Source organism: Astyanax mexicanus, chromosome 2, assembly GCF_023375975.1.
Source record: "Astyanax mexicanus isolate ESR-SI-001 chromosome 2, AstMex3_surface, whole genome shotgun sequence".
NCBI classification, from domain to species: domain Eukaryota; kingdom Metazoa; phylum Chordata; class Actinopteri; order Characiformes; family Acestrorhamphidae; genus Astyanax; species Astyanax mexicanus.
In genome coordinates, this window is record NC_064409.1 from 45,111,191 (window position 1) to 45,128,577 (window position 17,387).

At 37.2% G+C, this 17,387-nt stretch overlaps 1 protein-coding gene across 1 annotated transcript in view; it reads right to left on the bottom strand.

The window, feature by feature from the left end:
- mtpn (myotrophin) overlaps window positions 1-14,098 on the bottom strand; it is a 33,673-nt gene extending 19,575 nt beyond the window's left edge. Inside the window, exons 1-2 of the mRNA XM_007235064.4 lie at window positions 13,975-14,098; window positions 13,680-13,788 (exon numbers count right to left, since the gene is read on the bottom strand). Of these exons, the coding sequence (XP_007235126.1) occupies window positions 13,680-13,751 (72 nt within the window). The 5' untranslated portion in view covers window positions 13,752-13,788; window positions 13,975-14,098. The remainder of the gene's footprint in view (window positions 1-13,679; window positions 13,789-13,974) is intronic.
- Between the last annotated feature and the right edge of the window lie 3,289 nt (window positions 14,099-17,387).

The window sequence follows — 17,387 nt, forward strand, 5'->3', positions numbered from 1 at the left end:
TACACTTGTTTTGTATCTAAAAAAAAATGATGGTATACAAATTCAATAGATCAATGATTAAAAAAAAATAGTTAAGCATTTAATTATCGCATGTTAGTAGTTGTTTAAAAAACTTCACATGTTTACGGAACTTCACTATTTATAACAGTTAACTTCCAATGCTAATGAAGGCCAAGGCAGGTAGTATTTTTGGGTTTCCACTGAAAACCTCACAGATGGAAAGAAAGACACTTCTTTACTTTCGTTCTCTCACATACTCACCACAGGTCTGGGCACACAAGCTCACGCTCACACAGACAACCACAGAACCTTTATCTCTCACCACAATGAAGTGAGCTGAACTGGCCTCTATACTGTTTCACTACAGAGGCCCTAAAGGGACATTCATTAGTTCATGAATGAGGAGTTGGAGGTAGTTTTGTAATTGTGTCAATGTATTTTTTTTTTCATCTTTCACACTTTTACTCATTTTACTTAGCAGTTTGAAACCAATGCTATTTCAATGGTATTTTTTATAAGGCACTCTGAGGTCAATAGCTACCGTTCAGTAAAGCTTAAAATAACTATTAGTGTTTTATTACTTTTTATGGTTATATATTATGACCCATTTCTATGATTAGAAACATTTTATGGGTCTTAATTCTGAACTCTTGATTGACACTTGATGTCTTTGAAATGTGCTTTATAAATAAAGCTAACTTGACTAGACCAAAAAATGCTATGCTACTGCTAAGTAATTGCCAAGTTTAGCTACTACAACATTTCACTTTACTGACCATGTACTGATCTGTATTAGGGCTGGGGGTTACCTGAATTAAATTGATTGAATTGAAATTGAATTACTGTTTCAAATGAACAAAGTGAATCTAAGTAGAGAGACATTTGCTTCTGTTTTCCTAAACTGAAATAGAAGCACGTTATGTTTGCACCGTGTTTAATATTAAAGCTGCATGCAAGTATAAATGGGGAGGCTCACTATTCGAAAAAATAAATTAATTAATTAACTAAAGTAATAAAATTAAATGTCAAGTGGGCATAACTTTAATTGGTGCTCACTGTTAATAAATTTAAAAAAATAAAAATGAAATGGGAAAAAATAAAAAATTAAAATGAAGTTACGTAAAGACTAAAATTGCAAAAAAAATGCAATTAACTCAACTCAATGTTTTATTTTTGCAATACATGTTGAGTCTTATATATTTGTTGAAATACCTTTATTAAAAATATTTTTACTAGAAGCCAAAATCTTCCACATTATAATCATGGTTTTATCCAATATGTACACATCTGGTTTGTTTGAACCCTTAGTGCAGTTAGATTGAGCAGGTATGATAACAGTAATCAAACTTGGGTGCGGATCAAAAGAACCGGACCGAGGCCTGCTAGAGGAGGTGGTCTCGGTCTGGTCCCAAACGAACTCTGAAGCGGTTCTGTTGTGGGAAGAACATGATCTGGTCTTGACCCGAACCAGCTATCAAATATACTCCTTATATTTCAGCTAAACTGCTGATGAGGCAGCGTTTATATTATAGCTAGGAATGCTTATTACTACATCTATGAACAAACACTATCTGTTTCATGCACGTGCAGCCTGTTAACTATTAATACAACTAAGGGAAAATGTACAAAATAAAATATGCTAAATTCATGACCCTTAGGGTTTCTGTATCCAGCTGAATAATGCCCTGTTAATACAGTTTTTGTTGTATTAACTCTTTCCACAGTAAGCTCATTTTCCAGAGCAAGGTACTAACAGGTACCCAACCCACCCCACCCCCCCAACTGGTGCTAGCACATAAAAAAGAGGAAGTTGATTAAAAATCACCTTACAGCACTAACTACCTTCTCTAAGACCTGTCTTACCCGAACTGGCTCAGTCTAACTGTCACACTTCTCACCTCATTTTAGTGAGAATGCACACTGGACTAGGGCTGGGGCGACGCGTCGACATAATCGACGTCATCGATTACAAAAATACATCGATTTGCATAACGTGCGTCGGCGCGTCGTAAACATGGCGGCGCCTGTGGAGAGCATTAGAGGTTAGATCGGGCCCAAAAATTCCAACTGGCTGTTTTCGGGCTGTTTTAATGAGCGAAATATGATCAGAATTATGTTAGTTAACACGGTAACATAGAAGCATAGAACTATTATTTAATTAAAATGATTTTTAAGAACAGCTAAACACAGTTCTGCAAGTCAAACGCGGAGGAGTTCACGTGCGAGAGACACAGAGAGAGAGACACAGAGAGAGAGAGAGAGAGAGAGAGAGAGAGAGAGAGAGCTACTCACAGGTGAAGGTTCTCTTTGATCTCCTCGTGCTCATATTCTAGTCCCATTCATAATTCTGCAGCTCCCTCAGTGTTTTCTGCCGTATTTTGCGGCTAGCGCGAGCGCTTACAACTGACACCGCGGACCGCGAGGTGCCGCCGCGTTTGTGCCGAATCCGACTCTCTGCTGAATCTGACTCCCGCTTCGCGGACAGAATCGGCACAACACCCCCGCTGTAGAACTGCGGTAGTGAAAACAGCGCTTATAAATAAATTAGTTTAGTTTCAATTTTTTTTTTTTAATAAAAATATAATTAAAAAACAGACGCCTACATCTCGGACTATTTTCTGGAGCCCGGGTCGGATTTACGGGCGGGCCTCGGGTCATGTCGGGTTCGGGCAGAGAATCTAAGCTCTAGAGAGCTTGGACTCCGGAGAGCAATCTCCAGCTACAAAAAAACGCCAGCGGGCATCTAAAGTTTGGGAGCATTTCACGCAAAAGGGCAACAATGTGGTCCTCTGCCATACGTGCAAAAGGAGCACTTGAAGCGCAAACATCCAGGAGCACTATGTCAACAGGGTCACACAGTAAGTTACCGTTTACATCAGGGTCTCCGCGGGTGTCCTTAAAAAGACTTAAGGCTGTCTACCAAAGGTTTTAAACCTGCCACAGGCAGAAATTATACATTTTTGGTTTATATTTGTGCATGGCATTTCGCAGTTTCCAGAAACAGTAGCATTATTCATAAGTTCAGGTGTTTAGCTAAGCTAGCTGCCTTAAGTTATTTTAGCTAGCGCCGTCGGCGCTGCGGTGTCACACCGTTTTCTGTCACCGTCGGAATTTTGTGACCAGTGCTCACGGTTATGAGCGTTCATTGGCAAAACGGAAGCTTTCTATACCTACACCTTACCCTCAGCCCTAAACTGAACCGTTTTGGCCAGTCGGGGTAAACATTAGAAACGAACACGTTTCGAATCGGCCAGTGCACCGGTCTGCTGAGAACTACTTGCCAGTGGTCACAAAATCTAGCGGTCACAGAAAACAGTGCAACACACGGTTGTGGTGTATGGGAGCTTATCCATTTTTAGCGTTATAGATCTAAACAACGTGCTGTACATGTAAGTGATTATAAGTGTGGGGTTTGGTTTAGTAGGCTTGTGTTGTTGTTGTTGTTGTTGTTATTATATATAAATATAGTAATTTATCGTTTGCTTTAAAACGTAAAATAATTATTTAAATATGTTTCTCAATGAATAGATTAGTCGACTAATCGAAAAAAATAATCGTTAGAATAATCGTTTAAAAAATAATCGTTAGGGACAGCCCTACACTGGACTTCTGCTGTTAACAAATAGCAAAATACACATCTACAGAGCGCAGATCTTATTATCTGTATGTTCAGTGGGTGGATGTTTTTGAGACAGAGCTGTTTCTGTAGAACTATTTGCGTTTTACAGAGCTGATGATCACATTGTTTCTGTGGTCAGCATTGTTATATTTGATTGCATGATGTCACCGACCAAACAAACAGCAGAATTTGTTAAGTTACAAATTGAACTTTTATTTATAGTTATACATGTCCCAATCACATTTTTTGAGTATCTGCTGATATAAAGTTTGGATCAAATACTGTGGCAATGCAGTAAACTAAATAAATAAAAAATGGCATTTTATCACAAAAATGTGTTTATAGAAGTGCACTTCTTTAAGGATTAATAAATTTATAAATGAAAACTATAGCTCTGAAAAAAAAAAGATTTTACCAAATTGAAAACCTCTGCAATATAATAAAGAGGAAGATGGATGATGACAAGCCATCAAACCAAACTGAACTGCTTAAATTTTTGCACCAGGAGTGCAGGCATAAAGTTATCCAAAAGCAGTGTGTAAGACTGGTGGAAGAGAACATTCCAAGATGCATGAAAACTGTGATTAAAAGCCAGGGTTATTCCCCCAATTATTGATTTCTGAACTCTTAAAACTTTATGAATATGAAGTTGTTTTCTTTACATTATTTGAGGTCTAAAAGCTATTCATCTTTTTTGTTATTTCAGCCATTTCTCATTTTCTGCAAATACATGTCAATGGTTTTATTTGGACTTTGGGAGAAATGTTGTCTGTAGTTTAATTTTACTTAAACATATACATATAAATAGCAAAATCAGAGAAACCGATTCAGAAACTGAAGTGGTCTCTTATTATTTTATAGAGCTGTATATATTAAAGGCAATTTTATTTACTTTAAACATTTTCTACTAATGGGTATTTAAATATAAATAAAAGAATCAGTGTTAAGCAAAATTAAATTATACTTATATTAGTTGTGCCAGTTGCTTGTAATTTATTGTATTAATTAACGCAATATTAAAATCATTATTCCTGCATGTATTTCCCTGTTTTGTTGGGAGGGAGACAGTAATAGTAGTGTAGTGTGGTTTAGGTCTTTTTTTGTGCATCTCAGGGTAATTTTGATGCTTAGTTAATTTGTGATTAGTTACTGAGTTTAACTAAAAGCTTTAATGGAAAAAAGAACACTAGTGTAGCTGCATATTGTATGAGGGTGTGCATGCTCAATAGGTAGCTTGCTTGCTGAATTAGCGTTTGTGCTAGCATACTTAATAACGTAGACATATGTATCATAGATATACATACATATTAGCATGCATGTTTATCCTAGCCTACCAGCAACCAGCTTACAGCTCAGCTAAACTGCCTGAACTGTACACTCATAAATATGATAATTCAGTGATCCAGATCTTTCCCACCCGAATCTGATCCTTATTCCATCCCTATTTATAATTGTGTGTCCTTAATATTCTTCAACTTTAGTTTGTTTTTCGCTATTGCTAAACGTTATCGCAGCAGTTTCAATATATACAATTGCCAATTGTTTTAATTGTTGTTTAATTCCATATATTTCATTTTAAAAAAGGTGTGACAAAACGACAAAAACAGAAACTTTCACAGGACTCTACATTTGGTATTTAAAAAAAACAAAAAGGCGGACTAAAACCTAATGAATATCTGTAGAATGTGTTAAAGATGTGAATAACTATCTACAGAACACGCTAAACTGAAGTGAAGTGTTCACTGGGTCATAAAAAATTACTTTTTAAAATAATCGCCTGTATCAGTACTGCAGTCAGATCAATGTTCCATATAAAGCTGATGAGTAGCAGCAGGGGGTTGAGACACACAAGCGTTAGCCAAAATTTGACTATGAAAATCAGTGTAAAGCAACAAGCTTAAACTGAAGCATGGTTACTGTGAAAATGCGCTTCCTTCAGTGCTTCCAATGTGGTGAGTGATGTTACTAACTTTGCAGACCACCACTGCGCGCGTTTGTACTTGTCTGAGCTAGTATGCAGTCACATATTTCCCCTTGTTGCCCCGTGACGTACACAGAACGAGCATGTGACTTGATCCAATCTGGCAAGAAAGCAGGTAATCCGCCGAGCTAACAAGCACACAACAAGCTTTAACTTTCTTTGATTTATTGGTCAGACAACTGGTCTGAAATGCCACCAAATTGTGGTGGCAATGAAAAACAGCAGAGTGGGAGGAAGGATACAAAACAAGTGAGCAATGAAAACCTGGGGTTGGCATATACGCCTCTTTATATATTTATATATATATATATATATATATATATATATATATATATATATATATATATATATATATATATATATATATATAAAAAGATAGTACAGGCGTTCAACAAAGAGAAGGGGTTAGACAGCCATGGCCCCGCCCCCCCCGCCCCCCCCCCCCTGTGAAAATCTTGAATCTGATTGGTTAGATTGTCCTAGGACTTTGCTAATAGACTCATTACTACACCCTTCTCAAAATCAGGAGAAGGGTCCAGGCAGACACATGAGCAGAAGCCATTTTAAAAAGCTTTGATTGGTTAGAACAGCTGTCAGTCAGATAAGAGTCATATAGCAACTTCAACTTTATAAAAATAAATGCTTACACTTACAATAACAATAATATATATTTCCTGATAAAAAAAATATGTAATTATTTACATGCACTTATTGTCACCCCTAGAAGGGCCTCACTGCACACCACTGATATATATATATATATATATATATATATATATATATATATATATATATATATATATATATATATATATATATATATAAGCTTAACATAGAAAAAGCAATGTGCCTGCACCACATAACAGAATTCAGTGTGTATGTACGGTAGTGCAGTGTTAGTGTATAATATTACATGAGTCTGTGGTGTGTCATTGAGACACAGGATCTGCTGTTGATAGATGAGGCTTGGTTACGTGCGTCCTGACTGTTGTCATTTACTATCTGAGTGACTGAGACGATGAAGAAACAGTGAACCAAGTGGGACACATACAGTACTGCTAAAAAATGTGCGCATATATTTTATTGGACGTGATCAGACTTTCAGCACATCCATAAAAATAAACTAGATAAATAAAAAAATAAAAACATTTTAATAAAGCAAAACCATCTCACACTAAAATGTATGCAAACAAACCTCTAGGAGAATTATTTGTGCTATGAGTTATAGGTGCTTCATTCAATATCAATCCAATATTGCTACTTTTAAAAAAAAATGTATTAAATATATGTTCTTTGTTTTTTTGCAAGCTATCCCTTCTGTTTGCCTGCTGAAAAAATAGTCTGGTGTTTATTCTTAGCTCTGGCTCTGTAAATGGGAAGCGCACAAAGTGGCTCACAATGAGCATAAAACCATTCCTGCAGATTAGCAACAGGGGTCATTTGTGCCTGTGCACAGGTTGGGGGAAGAGGAGGGGCAGGGGCAAATACATGTCTAAACATTGATGAGGCATGTGGTCAGTGGATGGACCTACAAACTTTGAAAGACACGTAGAAAGATAAGGATATTACTCTGGTTCTGCTTTATAGATATTACGTAAACAAACGTATACAGTAACATTAATTTAAAGGTTAAATTAAGAGAGGCTTGTTAATCCAAAGGATGTAAATCAGGTCTTAAAAAAATCACATGACATCATCCCAGCTGTTGTGCATGGTGGTGATAGTATCATGGATTTTGCTGCCCCAGATCCAGGATGACTTTTCATTACTGGACTTTTGAATTTTGGATTGTACCGGCATATTCTACAGAAGAATGTCAGAATATCTATAAATAATCTGAAAAATAGCCATGATGCAACAAGACAACAACCCAAAGCACAAAAATGTCTGCAAAGAAATGTTTAAAAAAACAGGACAATCGCAACAGTGATCGGTCAAATCAAAGCCCAGGTCTAACCCCAATGTAAATGTTGTGGGAGGACCTTAAAAACAGTTCAGACAATTCATGAAAGCAGGAGGAGTGGGCCAAATTCCTGAAACCCGTTAGGCAGGACTGGTCACCAATCACCAGAAATGTCTGGAAAGTTATTGCTGCTCAATATGGTCACAAACTCAAAGAAAATTTTGTTGTGCTTTTTAATCATAATTTATAAGCACGCAGCCTATATAAGTAAGATCGAATCAGTGTTCCTTATACAAAAACTGTACAACAGTGCTGTTCCAATTAATCTACAAAAGAGAAACATGCAACTCACACTACAGACAAGCTAAAGCAAACCTAAAACATGAAACATGATAAATAGAAAACAAACAGATATGCATGAATCCACTTCTCACAAATACAGTACACAAATACTGTGTACTCTCCAAAAAGGTGAAGACACAAATGAAGTTTGGTTCCTGTTTTCACTGTAGTTTTGTCACGAAATACAGACCTACAGTGTGCAAAAAAGGATCATTAATTCCTATGGGGCTTAATGGAGCTCAGTGTTCCAGTCAGTGATGGTGTAAACATAATCTGTCCTACCAACAAACATTTGATCTTCACAACAGTAACATGTCAGCACAATATGGTCCAATTAGAAAGTTGAGATTTTAAGCGTACTTGAGAAATAAGGTTGTTGAAAAATCATACAAAATAAAAACTAAAAACAAAATAAGAACTCTCCCTGGGTGTGGAAGTCTAGTAAGGATATGCAAGTAATAAAAGACTAAACCCTATAAAATAGCTATTTGTTCACTGCCATGCACTGTAATTACACTTTGGGTGCGCATTTCCACGGAGATCCACATAAACACAACAGCGAGTGAAAATAGAGGAGGAGCTACTGAACGCGATGTCACGTGACCGAGAAAGTAAAACAAAACTTACTGGACCTTCTTCTTTTTTAATTGCAGTCTGGACACAAGAGTTTTATAACTGAATAGAAGTGTGAAATATTTTTTATAGACGTCCCCCTGAGAAACGACTCCTGTCCAGATAGGACTTTAATTCTAATGTTTGTATTCATCAGGCACAAGAAATTCATTCCGCTGTGTGTGCAAAGTTCCCAAGGAGAAAACACATTAAGAAGCAATGGATACGTCTCAGTACAGGCATTTTTAAAAACCTATTGCCATTGGACAGACATTCGACCAAAGGTTAAAATTATTACTGGGTGATATAGTTATCAAACGCCAGAAGAGAAGATCCAGCAGTTACTAAAAACACCAATATATTATGCTTTGTACATACGAACTATGTGGTTTCACACTCATAGTTTTTCCATTAGTTTAAAAATGGCATTGTAAAGAGCTGATTGTAATGTATGTTAAAAGAGACTACTCTTTTTTTTTTTTTTTTTTTTACAAAGGGTGTAGAAATTTCCTGCAATGTGTGTAGACAGAGGTGTGTCAAAACCTCTGCTGCTGTGAAGCTGGAGAGCTCGAACAAAGCCAGAATGTTATGCACTAGTGGCTTCTTCTCCACACAATGGCCTATTACAAAACCTGTTATACAGACAAACTTGTTATTATAAAACCAAATTAAGATGCTAATTAGGACCAATAAAAGGGAAGACATAACTTTTAGCAAGTGAGTGGATACCTGATTTTTTTTCCCCCCAGAAATGTACGGTATGTACACCAGCCTTTCCTACATTTCCTATGTTTAGTCTAATGCTGCAAACTGTATAAGTAATTGTCTCAAACAGAAACCAAAGGTTGGACTTCATTAAGACACTTCCTTTAGTTCACTCTGATCAGTGACCCTTATCAGTGATACCCTCTGCTTCACATACTCAGCAAATACTCATATACTTCCCCCACATAACCAAACAGTAATTAAAAATGTCCCCTGAGTAGTTAGTAGTAATTTGGACTACTCAGAAGTAAACAGAAGGATATGAGTTCATTTCCAGTTAGTTATCAGGAGAAAATATGGACAAACATTAAAACATACATGCCTTCATTGATTCTTCCAAAATCAAGGGTATTAAAATGTTTTACTTGCTTTTATTGGAATAACTTGTCTCTAATGTATAGGGAATTCTTCCTACTATATTTTGAAGCACTGCTATAAGGATTTATTTGCATGCAACGCCATATGTGGTAGTGAGTTTAGGATGTTAATCACCCTAGCTCATTTCAGAAATCCAAAAAAACGGAGGTCCACTGCTCCACAGCTCCATGCTGGGGGTTTTACACCCCTCTAGTCCCTGCAGCATTAAGTATGGTGCAAGTAGGTTCATGTGTATCTGTTTAAGAGAGTCCTATTCAACTGGCAATACTTCTTTACAATGACTAGACAAGCTGTGTAAGAGCAGCTGCACATCTTTTTCAGAAATGGGTGCGATATAAAACAGGAGATTTGTTTATTAGAAGTGGCTTCCAAAAACATAAGCCTTTTACACGTCAGCAGACAAAATAAAATTTCTTGTGTGCTTTTCCAGTCTGAGGACCTGTCTCCTCATTGAACTCCCACCCGAAGATAACACACTCCCTTTCCTTTCTAAAAAAAAAAAAGTCACTATGTAATGAAAAGTATAACTGCAAAACACCTTCTATGATCAACACCTTTTTTAATATTATTTGTTCATCTTATTCTTACAAACAAGGGTTTACTAAAAAAATAAAACAAAATACCCGAATCTGCCTTGATGCCTACATTTGGAGATGTGAAAATATCTGCTAAAATACGTGACAATATACAAATTTTACAAAAGATGTATTAATAAAGAAAACCTACTTAACTCACTAATTTTCATCCTGGTTGAAGTCACAATCATCTATTTACATTAAGACTGATTGTGCTACATTTGTTTTTTTACTTTTGAAACTCATCACTTAGAAACAATATACAGTATCAGTCAAAAGTTAGGACAAACCTTATCATTCAATGTTTTTAACTAATTTCTTTACATAATTTATTTTCTACATTGTACATTTATACTAAAGACAAACTATTTCAGTTGACTCTGAAAATGTGGCTACTAAGAATCTAAAGTATAAATCCTATTCTGGTTTGTTTAACAGTCTATGGCATGAAATATATTCTTGGCAAGATATTTGGGAGATAAGTTCTTTGGGAACTTTCACCGACCATTTTATATTGTAACAAAAGGGATCTACATAATGTTGAACAACTGCATGAAATAATTTTGTTTTAGAAGGCTTACAACAAAAATATAATAATATGATATGATTATAAACAACCATATATACTTCCCTTGATATTCTTGCATATATTGTTGCTGTCACATAAAAACCAAAACAGTAACTTTACAGGGGAGAGAAAAAACCTTCTAAACTTGAACTTCTAAAATGAGTTCATTTCAGGTCATTTTAAAGTATTTCTATTAGTCTGTTAATCAAGAAATTTTGGCACAGTGTAAGGGACAGTTTGTCTGTTTAAATTATGTAGTACAATAAAAAATTACAAAAATGGAGATACTTGTTTTTCCACTGAACAGCGACAATATACATATTTGTATTTATAAAACACTTATTGCTTTGGACCATAGACTGTATATAGCTGGACAGAGCATTGTCTCTTAAAAGTGAAGCCACCACAGGTCGGGCGCCCCCTGCTGTTCGGTTTCAGAAAGCTGTGTAACTCCACCCATCCCCATAGGTTTCAATGGCAAAACAGACAACTTTCAATCACGTTTTTTTCTAATATACTGTAATTCTACCTCCATTATTTAAATGCAACAGCTAGTGTAACCTCTGCTTATATTGTCAAAGTTTTATATCGCCACAGAATTAGTTTTTAAAACTTTATTCGGCTCTATTCAAAAAAGGTGTGGTTATGGTAAAAGGGCTGCTTATGGGCGGGACCAATAACAGACCGTCAGCTCCGCTCCGCCCCGCTCTGCAGTCTGTGACCGCGAGGCAGCCCTCAGGGGCGGGGTTATTTAAATGAGTAGGCGGTCTCTCCGCAGCCTTTCTCCCTCCTCTGGTCTCTACTGCGCAGACTCTGGTCTCTGAATCGCCAAAATGGTGGAAGATTTTGGCTTCATTTTCATTGAATGAATGGGAACGGCGACACGGCGTCCATCTTTATATACAGTCTATGTATTGGACGTAGATATGTCTTGTGACATTGTTAAAAAATAAACAAACAAATGCCTAAAAAATAAGATATGGTATGGTGTAATAATCAAAAGCCTAAGAAAACCTCATGCCATAGAGGGTTGACACATTTTGTTTATAAAATAATTCATTTAATAAATACTGTATTGCTTTAAAGTCTTCATTTGCAATATAAAAAATAAAGGAAACACATTGACTGAAGATGTGTGTAAAAACGTTTAACTGTATGTATTAAACACCTCGTGTGTTCTTTGTTAGGTAGGTTAAGAACCGTTACTGAAGACGTGTGAGCTAAAGAGCAGGAGCTCTTTTTTATATAACTGAGTGACTCACAGTTCATTCATTTAGTGACATGGCAGCTAAGCTTGGCCTTCTAAAGTAAAGTCACAGAGGAATGACAGCTGAAAATGTTGGGTTATAAAAGCGGAGAGACATTCATTGTTTCATAGACCCTAAACTGGGCCATGACACACAGCCCAATTCTGTGGGGTTAGTTAAGCTAAGCTACACTGACCACAAAAGAAGTATAGAGCGTTTTTAATAGAGCCCACAGCGCAGGGCCCCACGCCCACTCCTCCTACTCTCTCCAGAACCATCCAGAGACTGGCAGCTAACGACGGGTTTTAGGAACACTAGCTAGCGTTTAGTATAAGAACAGCACAAACCTATTTAACTAACGCTCTGTTCGCTAAAAACACGTTACACTTTAAAGTCAAAATGTCTGCTGTAGTTAGCGACTAATAGATAAGTAAGTAACTAGGTTACATTTTAGGTACGGAAATATAACATAGCTAACTAGTAAAGCTAGCTAGCGTCACTTGACCAAAGTTAGCCGGCTAGCTAGTGAGCTTAGCCACCTAGTTCAAGTCCTGTCAGTCGACACCGGTGTTTTACAGCTAGCTAACGTAGCTAGTGACTACAGTAGCTACTTAAGGTACATTAGCGAAACTGGCTAGTTTGGCTAGTTAGCTAACTATCTAATAGTAGCCATCCACATAATGCAGTTCATAGGCTGCCTGTACAGATAACATTAAATAGCGTCAACTAAATAAACCGCTTTAGTTAGCTAGCGTAGCTAGTTAACCTAGCTTACCAAGGCGGTGATAGCTAAGGGGAGTCTGTTTTTTTAAAGGCAGCTAGGTTAGCTAACGTTAGTTAGCAATGTAATAAAATGCCACGACCATTAGTTAGTTAACTACAGTAGCTACATTAGCTACTTAAGTTTCATTAGCCAAACTAGCTAGCTAAAGCAAGTTAGCTGGCTATTCAATAATAGCTAGATAACCTACATACTACAATTCACAAGTGGGCTGTGCAATAACATTAGCTAGCTTTAACTAAATAAACCGCTTTAGTTGGCTAGTATTGGCTAGTTAACCTAACTTACCAAGGTGACACCAGCTAAGGGGCGTCTGGTTTTAAAGCTAGCTAACAGCTAGGTTAGATAACAAAATACAGAAGCAACAAGCGGTTATTATGCACTACAGACAGTTTAGCCACCACCAGGCTCAACAAGGCCTGACTCTCGGTAATATTAAGGCGCAGGACAACTCAGATTGTGATTTCTCCAGGGTATTTTGTTATATATAATTTAAATATATTTAGATTTACAGTGACAGGAATAACAAGCTAGTTAGCTTTCTAACTTCAGTTCCATTCTAACTTTTACAACTGCGCCTCCAGCCTGCTAGCTGGCACAGCTAAAGCTAACGCTAGCTAATGTGGGGCACAAACGCCAGCTTATCTTTAACAAGCTAAATTAATATAACATACAGGAACACGCTGTCCGGTATCACTGCCTATCTAGACGGATATGTCAGTATTGACAGCATTTCATCACAACCTAAAATCATTCAGCTCAGTTGTGTAACTTAACGTTACACAGAGCCGGGGCTCGAACCAGCCGGTCGATTTTACAATGAAAGTTATGAACACACCAAGTTGCCGAAAACTCTCTCTCTCTCTGTCTCCATGATATATTTATATCCATAATACACAGCGTCTTACCTTTTTCAGTAAAGCCTTCACCTCGTCCAAATCACCATTTTTCAAAGCCCACATCAGCTCCTTGTCTCCCATGTTCTTTACTCTGTCGGGGTTCACTAACACGCACAACCTAAAAATAAGAAGTGGAGTTGACGGTTAGCTCAGACAGGCTAGTTCGCTAACGCTGGAGAACTGCAGGCATTAGACAGCACTGAGGGCGTTTATCTCACAGGGTGGAAAGCTTTATCTCTGGGCATTTTCAAGGTGTTAATTCACACGTTTAGGGACACTTTTAAGAGGTAGACGGGTCACTTACTGTGTTACGGGCTGTGATATGTGATTCGAAACAAAGTTTCAGAGACGGCAGGGAGAGGGGATCCGCCTTAGTCCAGTGAAACTAGCGGCTACAGCGAGACTTCCGGTGCTGCGAGTCACTGACTTCAAATTAAAAGTCTGTCCGGACTCTATTGAGAGAAGAGAACATTAAATAAACGTTCATGTTTTTTTTTTTTTTTTTTTTTTACAATTAAAGAGGGACTTTGCACAGTTTTTTACACACCTGTACAGCTGTGCTAATGCTATGTGACAATAAATCTGACCTAATGTGATGTGACTTATCAATTAAATCTTGACAGAATAATGATCTTATTGTGCTATTTGCTAAAATAAAGCTATAGTTTTGTTCTTGCTATTTAACCCATTCTTATACATTAAAAAAATAATTTTAAAATGTCATTGAACTAATGCTGCTATTATCATATCATTACTAGGATAATGATGCATGTCAACATGCTACTTTATTGATTACTTGATTACTCTACAATCTATAGTCCTTGTTGTGTTCTGGGGTCACCATTTACAGTACATCATTAACAATATTGATTTAAAAAAACCAAAATTAGAAAATGGCAAGATGTGCAAAGCTGCCATTTATGCAAGAGGTGCATACGTTGTAAAATCTAAAAAATAAAACATATTCTGGTTTGTTTAACACCTTTTGGTTTATTACCTAATTTCATGTTTTTCTCCATAGTATTAACCTGCAATGCATATTTTTTTTTAAATAATGAAAAACACTGAATTTATGGTGTGTCCAAACTTTTGATTGGTACTGTACATCATTAACTCATTAATTATTGATTTTTGCAGGATGTCCAGCAGTACCTCCAGCTTTGCTAGCAATTGTATGAACTATTCAACTAGTTTGAATAATCAAACTAGTGTAAATGTCTAGGAACAGGTTTAACATAAACCTTTAAGCTCATGTTTTAAAAACAACAAATCAATGAAAAATCAAATAGTACACAGATATTTATCTGCTCACACTGTAGTTAATCAAAACAAGGCTGGAGTTACAAGGACAAAATAGCAAAGGGAGTTGGTTTAGGTACATTAGCCTATTAACTAAAGAAGACTGCATCAAGAACCAAACACGTTTTGCAGCATTTGGGAGCAGGAACTGGATGAGCAATTACTTTTAAGACACAGGCCAAAGAGTATGGTTGCATTCACACCTACATTGTTGAGTTCAGACTTTCTGGCTTTTTAGTTTGGGTGCGAACCAAAGTAGCAGGTATGAATGGAGCTGCAAGCAATGGTCTGGACCAAAGGACCAGAGTTTGGTCCAACCAAATAAGGTGGTCTCTGTCTGGATCTACTGAACTATGGTACGGTTCATCTATAGATTATTCTAGATGGTTTGGACTTTTGTACCCATTACTGAAAGTTGAGGTAGTCTTTAAACAGACCAGAGCAAAACAGAATTGGTATTGTGCCAAAATCAGACTCTGATTGGCGTGCAGGTGCAGCTTAGACTGGGAATTTATTTATTTACTGTAACAGTAGATGAACCCGTAAACAGAAATAAAAAAAAAATCGGAGAATAATCTATTGCACACTGCAACGTGCGTGTACAGGAAGGGGAGTCAGATTCTGACAGAGAGCTAGAATCCGTCATAACACCTTGTAAAGCAACATGCAGAACTCACATAACAGAATTACTACTCACATAACTAACCTTCTACAAACCAGTTAATGTGAAGTATAGAGACGCAACCCACGTAGCTGATGACGACGACAGGATGTAGTAAAGTTCTTTAGTTTGCTTACTGAACTGCAGTGGGAAACCATCAGTGGGAAATCCTATGACTTTCTGAATGAGCAGTAAATGAAATACTCTGAACTTTAGTTTGTGTGGTTACATTAGAGTGCGTGTTAATTGTGTTTGTAATGCCAGGACTAGACATGAGGGTTGCATTAAATGCTGGATGCATTTTTAACATTATGAATATTAATTGTGTTGAAATCTCTTCTGGCTGCTGTACGCACAATGGAAATGTGTAGCAGTGCTGAGCTGATAAAGGAACTTAAGAGGGTGATGTGTTAAGTATTTAGTACAGCCTTTCTACAGAGCGAGCACAAGAGCATTACTCTCTCTCTCTCTCGCTCTTTCACTCTCTCTCTCTCTCTCTCTCTCTCTGTTGTGAGTATGGCCATGCATTTATGATGCATAAACTCATTATTCATTCATTATAGACCCTCTTTTTCTCCCTCCCTCCCACCTGCTCTCTCTTCTCTCTTTTTTTCTTTCTTGACCTCTTCTTTATTTTTCCCCATATTTCTCTCACCCATTCTATCTGACTATCTGTATCACCTTTATCCCCTCCTCCTGCTCATTCCAGTGGTGGCTGTTTGAAGGTGATTTTTAAGTCAGCTGAACAAAAAATATTGAATTGTGCTCTAAATTATAGCAAACTAGTTGCCTCAACTAACATTATTCAATTTCTTGTTAAAAACTGGCCGAACTAAATCATTTGTGTTTGCAAAATGTACAAATTGTAATTGAACTTTAGATGAGGCCAAGTCAACTACTCTGCTCTACTGCACATGCTCAGTTTGACCTTTTAGTTGAACGGGGTCTACGGAGCAATTTAGCAGGGGTTTTCACCTGATGTTGGTCATGCTGTTTGCATATTGGGTGTGTCCTCCCACCTCTCACTCACCATCAATGTGTAGTCATTCCCCACAGACTGCCTTCTTATGGAATTTGCATATGTATTAAATACTATTAAGTGCCTGGCCTCAGTGTTGAAGGCATTAGTTGCAATCTTATGTGATTGACCATAAGGCAGGTATGAAATAGACTAAATAAATTCCAAGTCCCCGGTCGCTTTGTTACATTAACCAAAATATAGTGTTGCACCAACTAGATGATTAAATGAATGAACTAGGATAAAAAAACTTGGATCTTGAATATTAACTTGTTTAAGTTAATATTTGAATTGTCAATACATATACAAACAATTATTATCTGGGCTAAAGATTTCTAGTTGGCAAACCGCATTTGGTTTTCTTCAAAACTTAAGAGTTTGAGTTCCCCTCAAAACTCGAAAAATCTAGTGCAGTAAGTTGCCTTGAAATTTTGAGTTTTCTCACTACCCATTACAAGTCATTGCAGATTCACTTCAACATGAGGTTTAGGGGTGCAGAGGCATCCAAAGAACCCAGCCACTCTGCCTGTCAGTCCTGACGTTGTCAGCCTGCCTGTTTCGGACTCCGCACGCGTCACTAAACACTTCCCAGCATATACCCCCACCTCACTTCCCTCACTCCAATGTTCTCGTGATGCTACGTCATTCCTGCTGTCCGAGCTATTGATTGTTTTCACCTGTTCTTCCCTCTATATATACCCCTCAGGTTGCCTAGTTTCCTATCTTCGTTTCCTGTTTT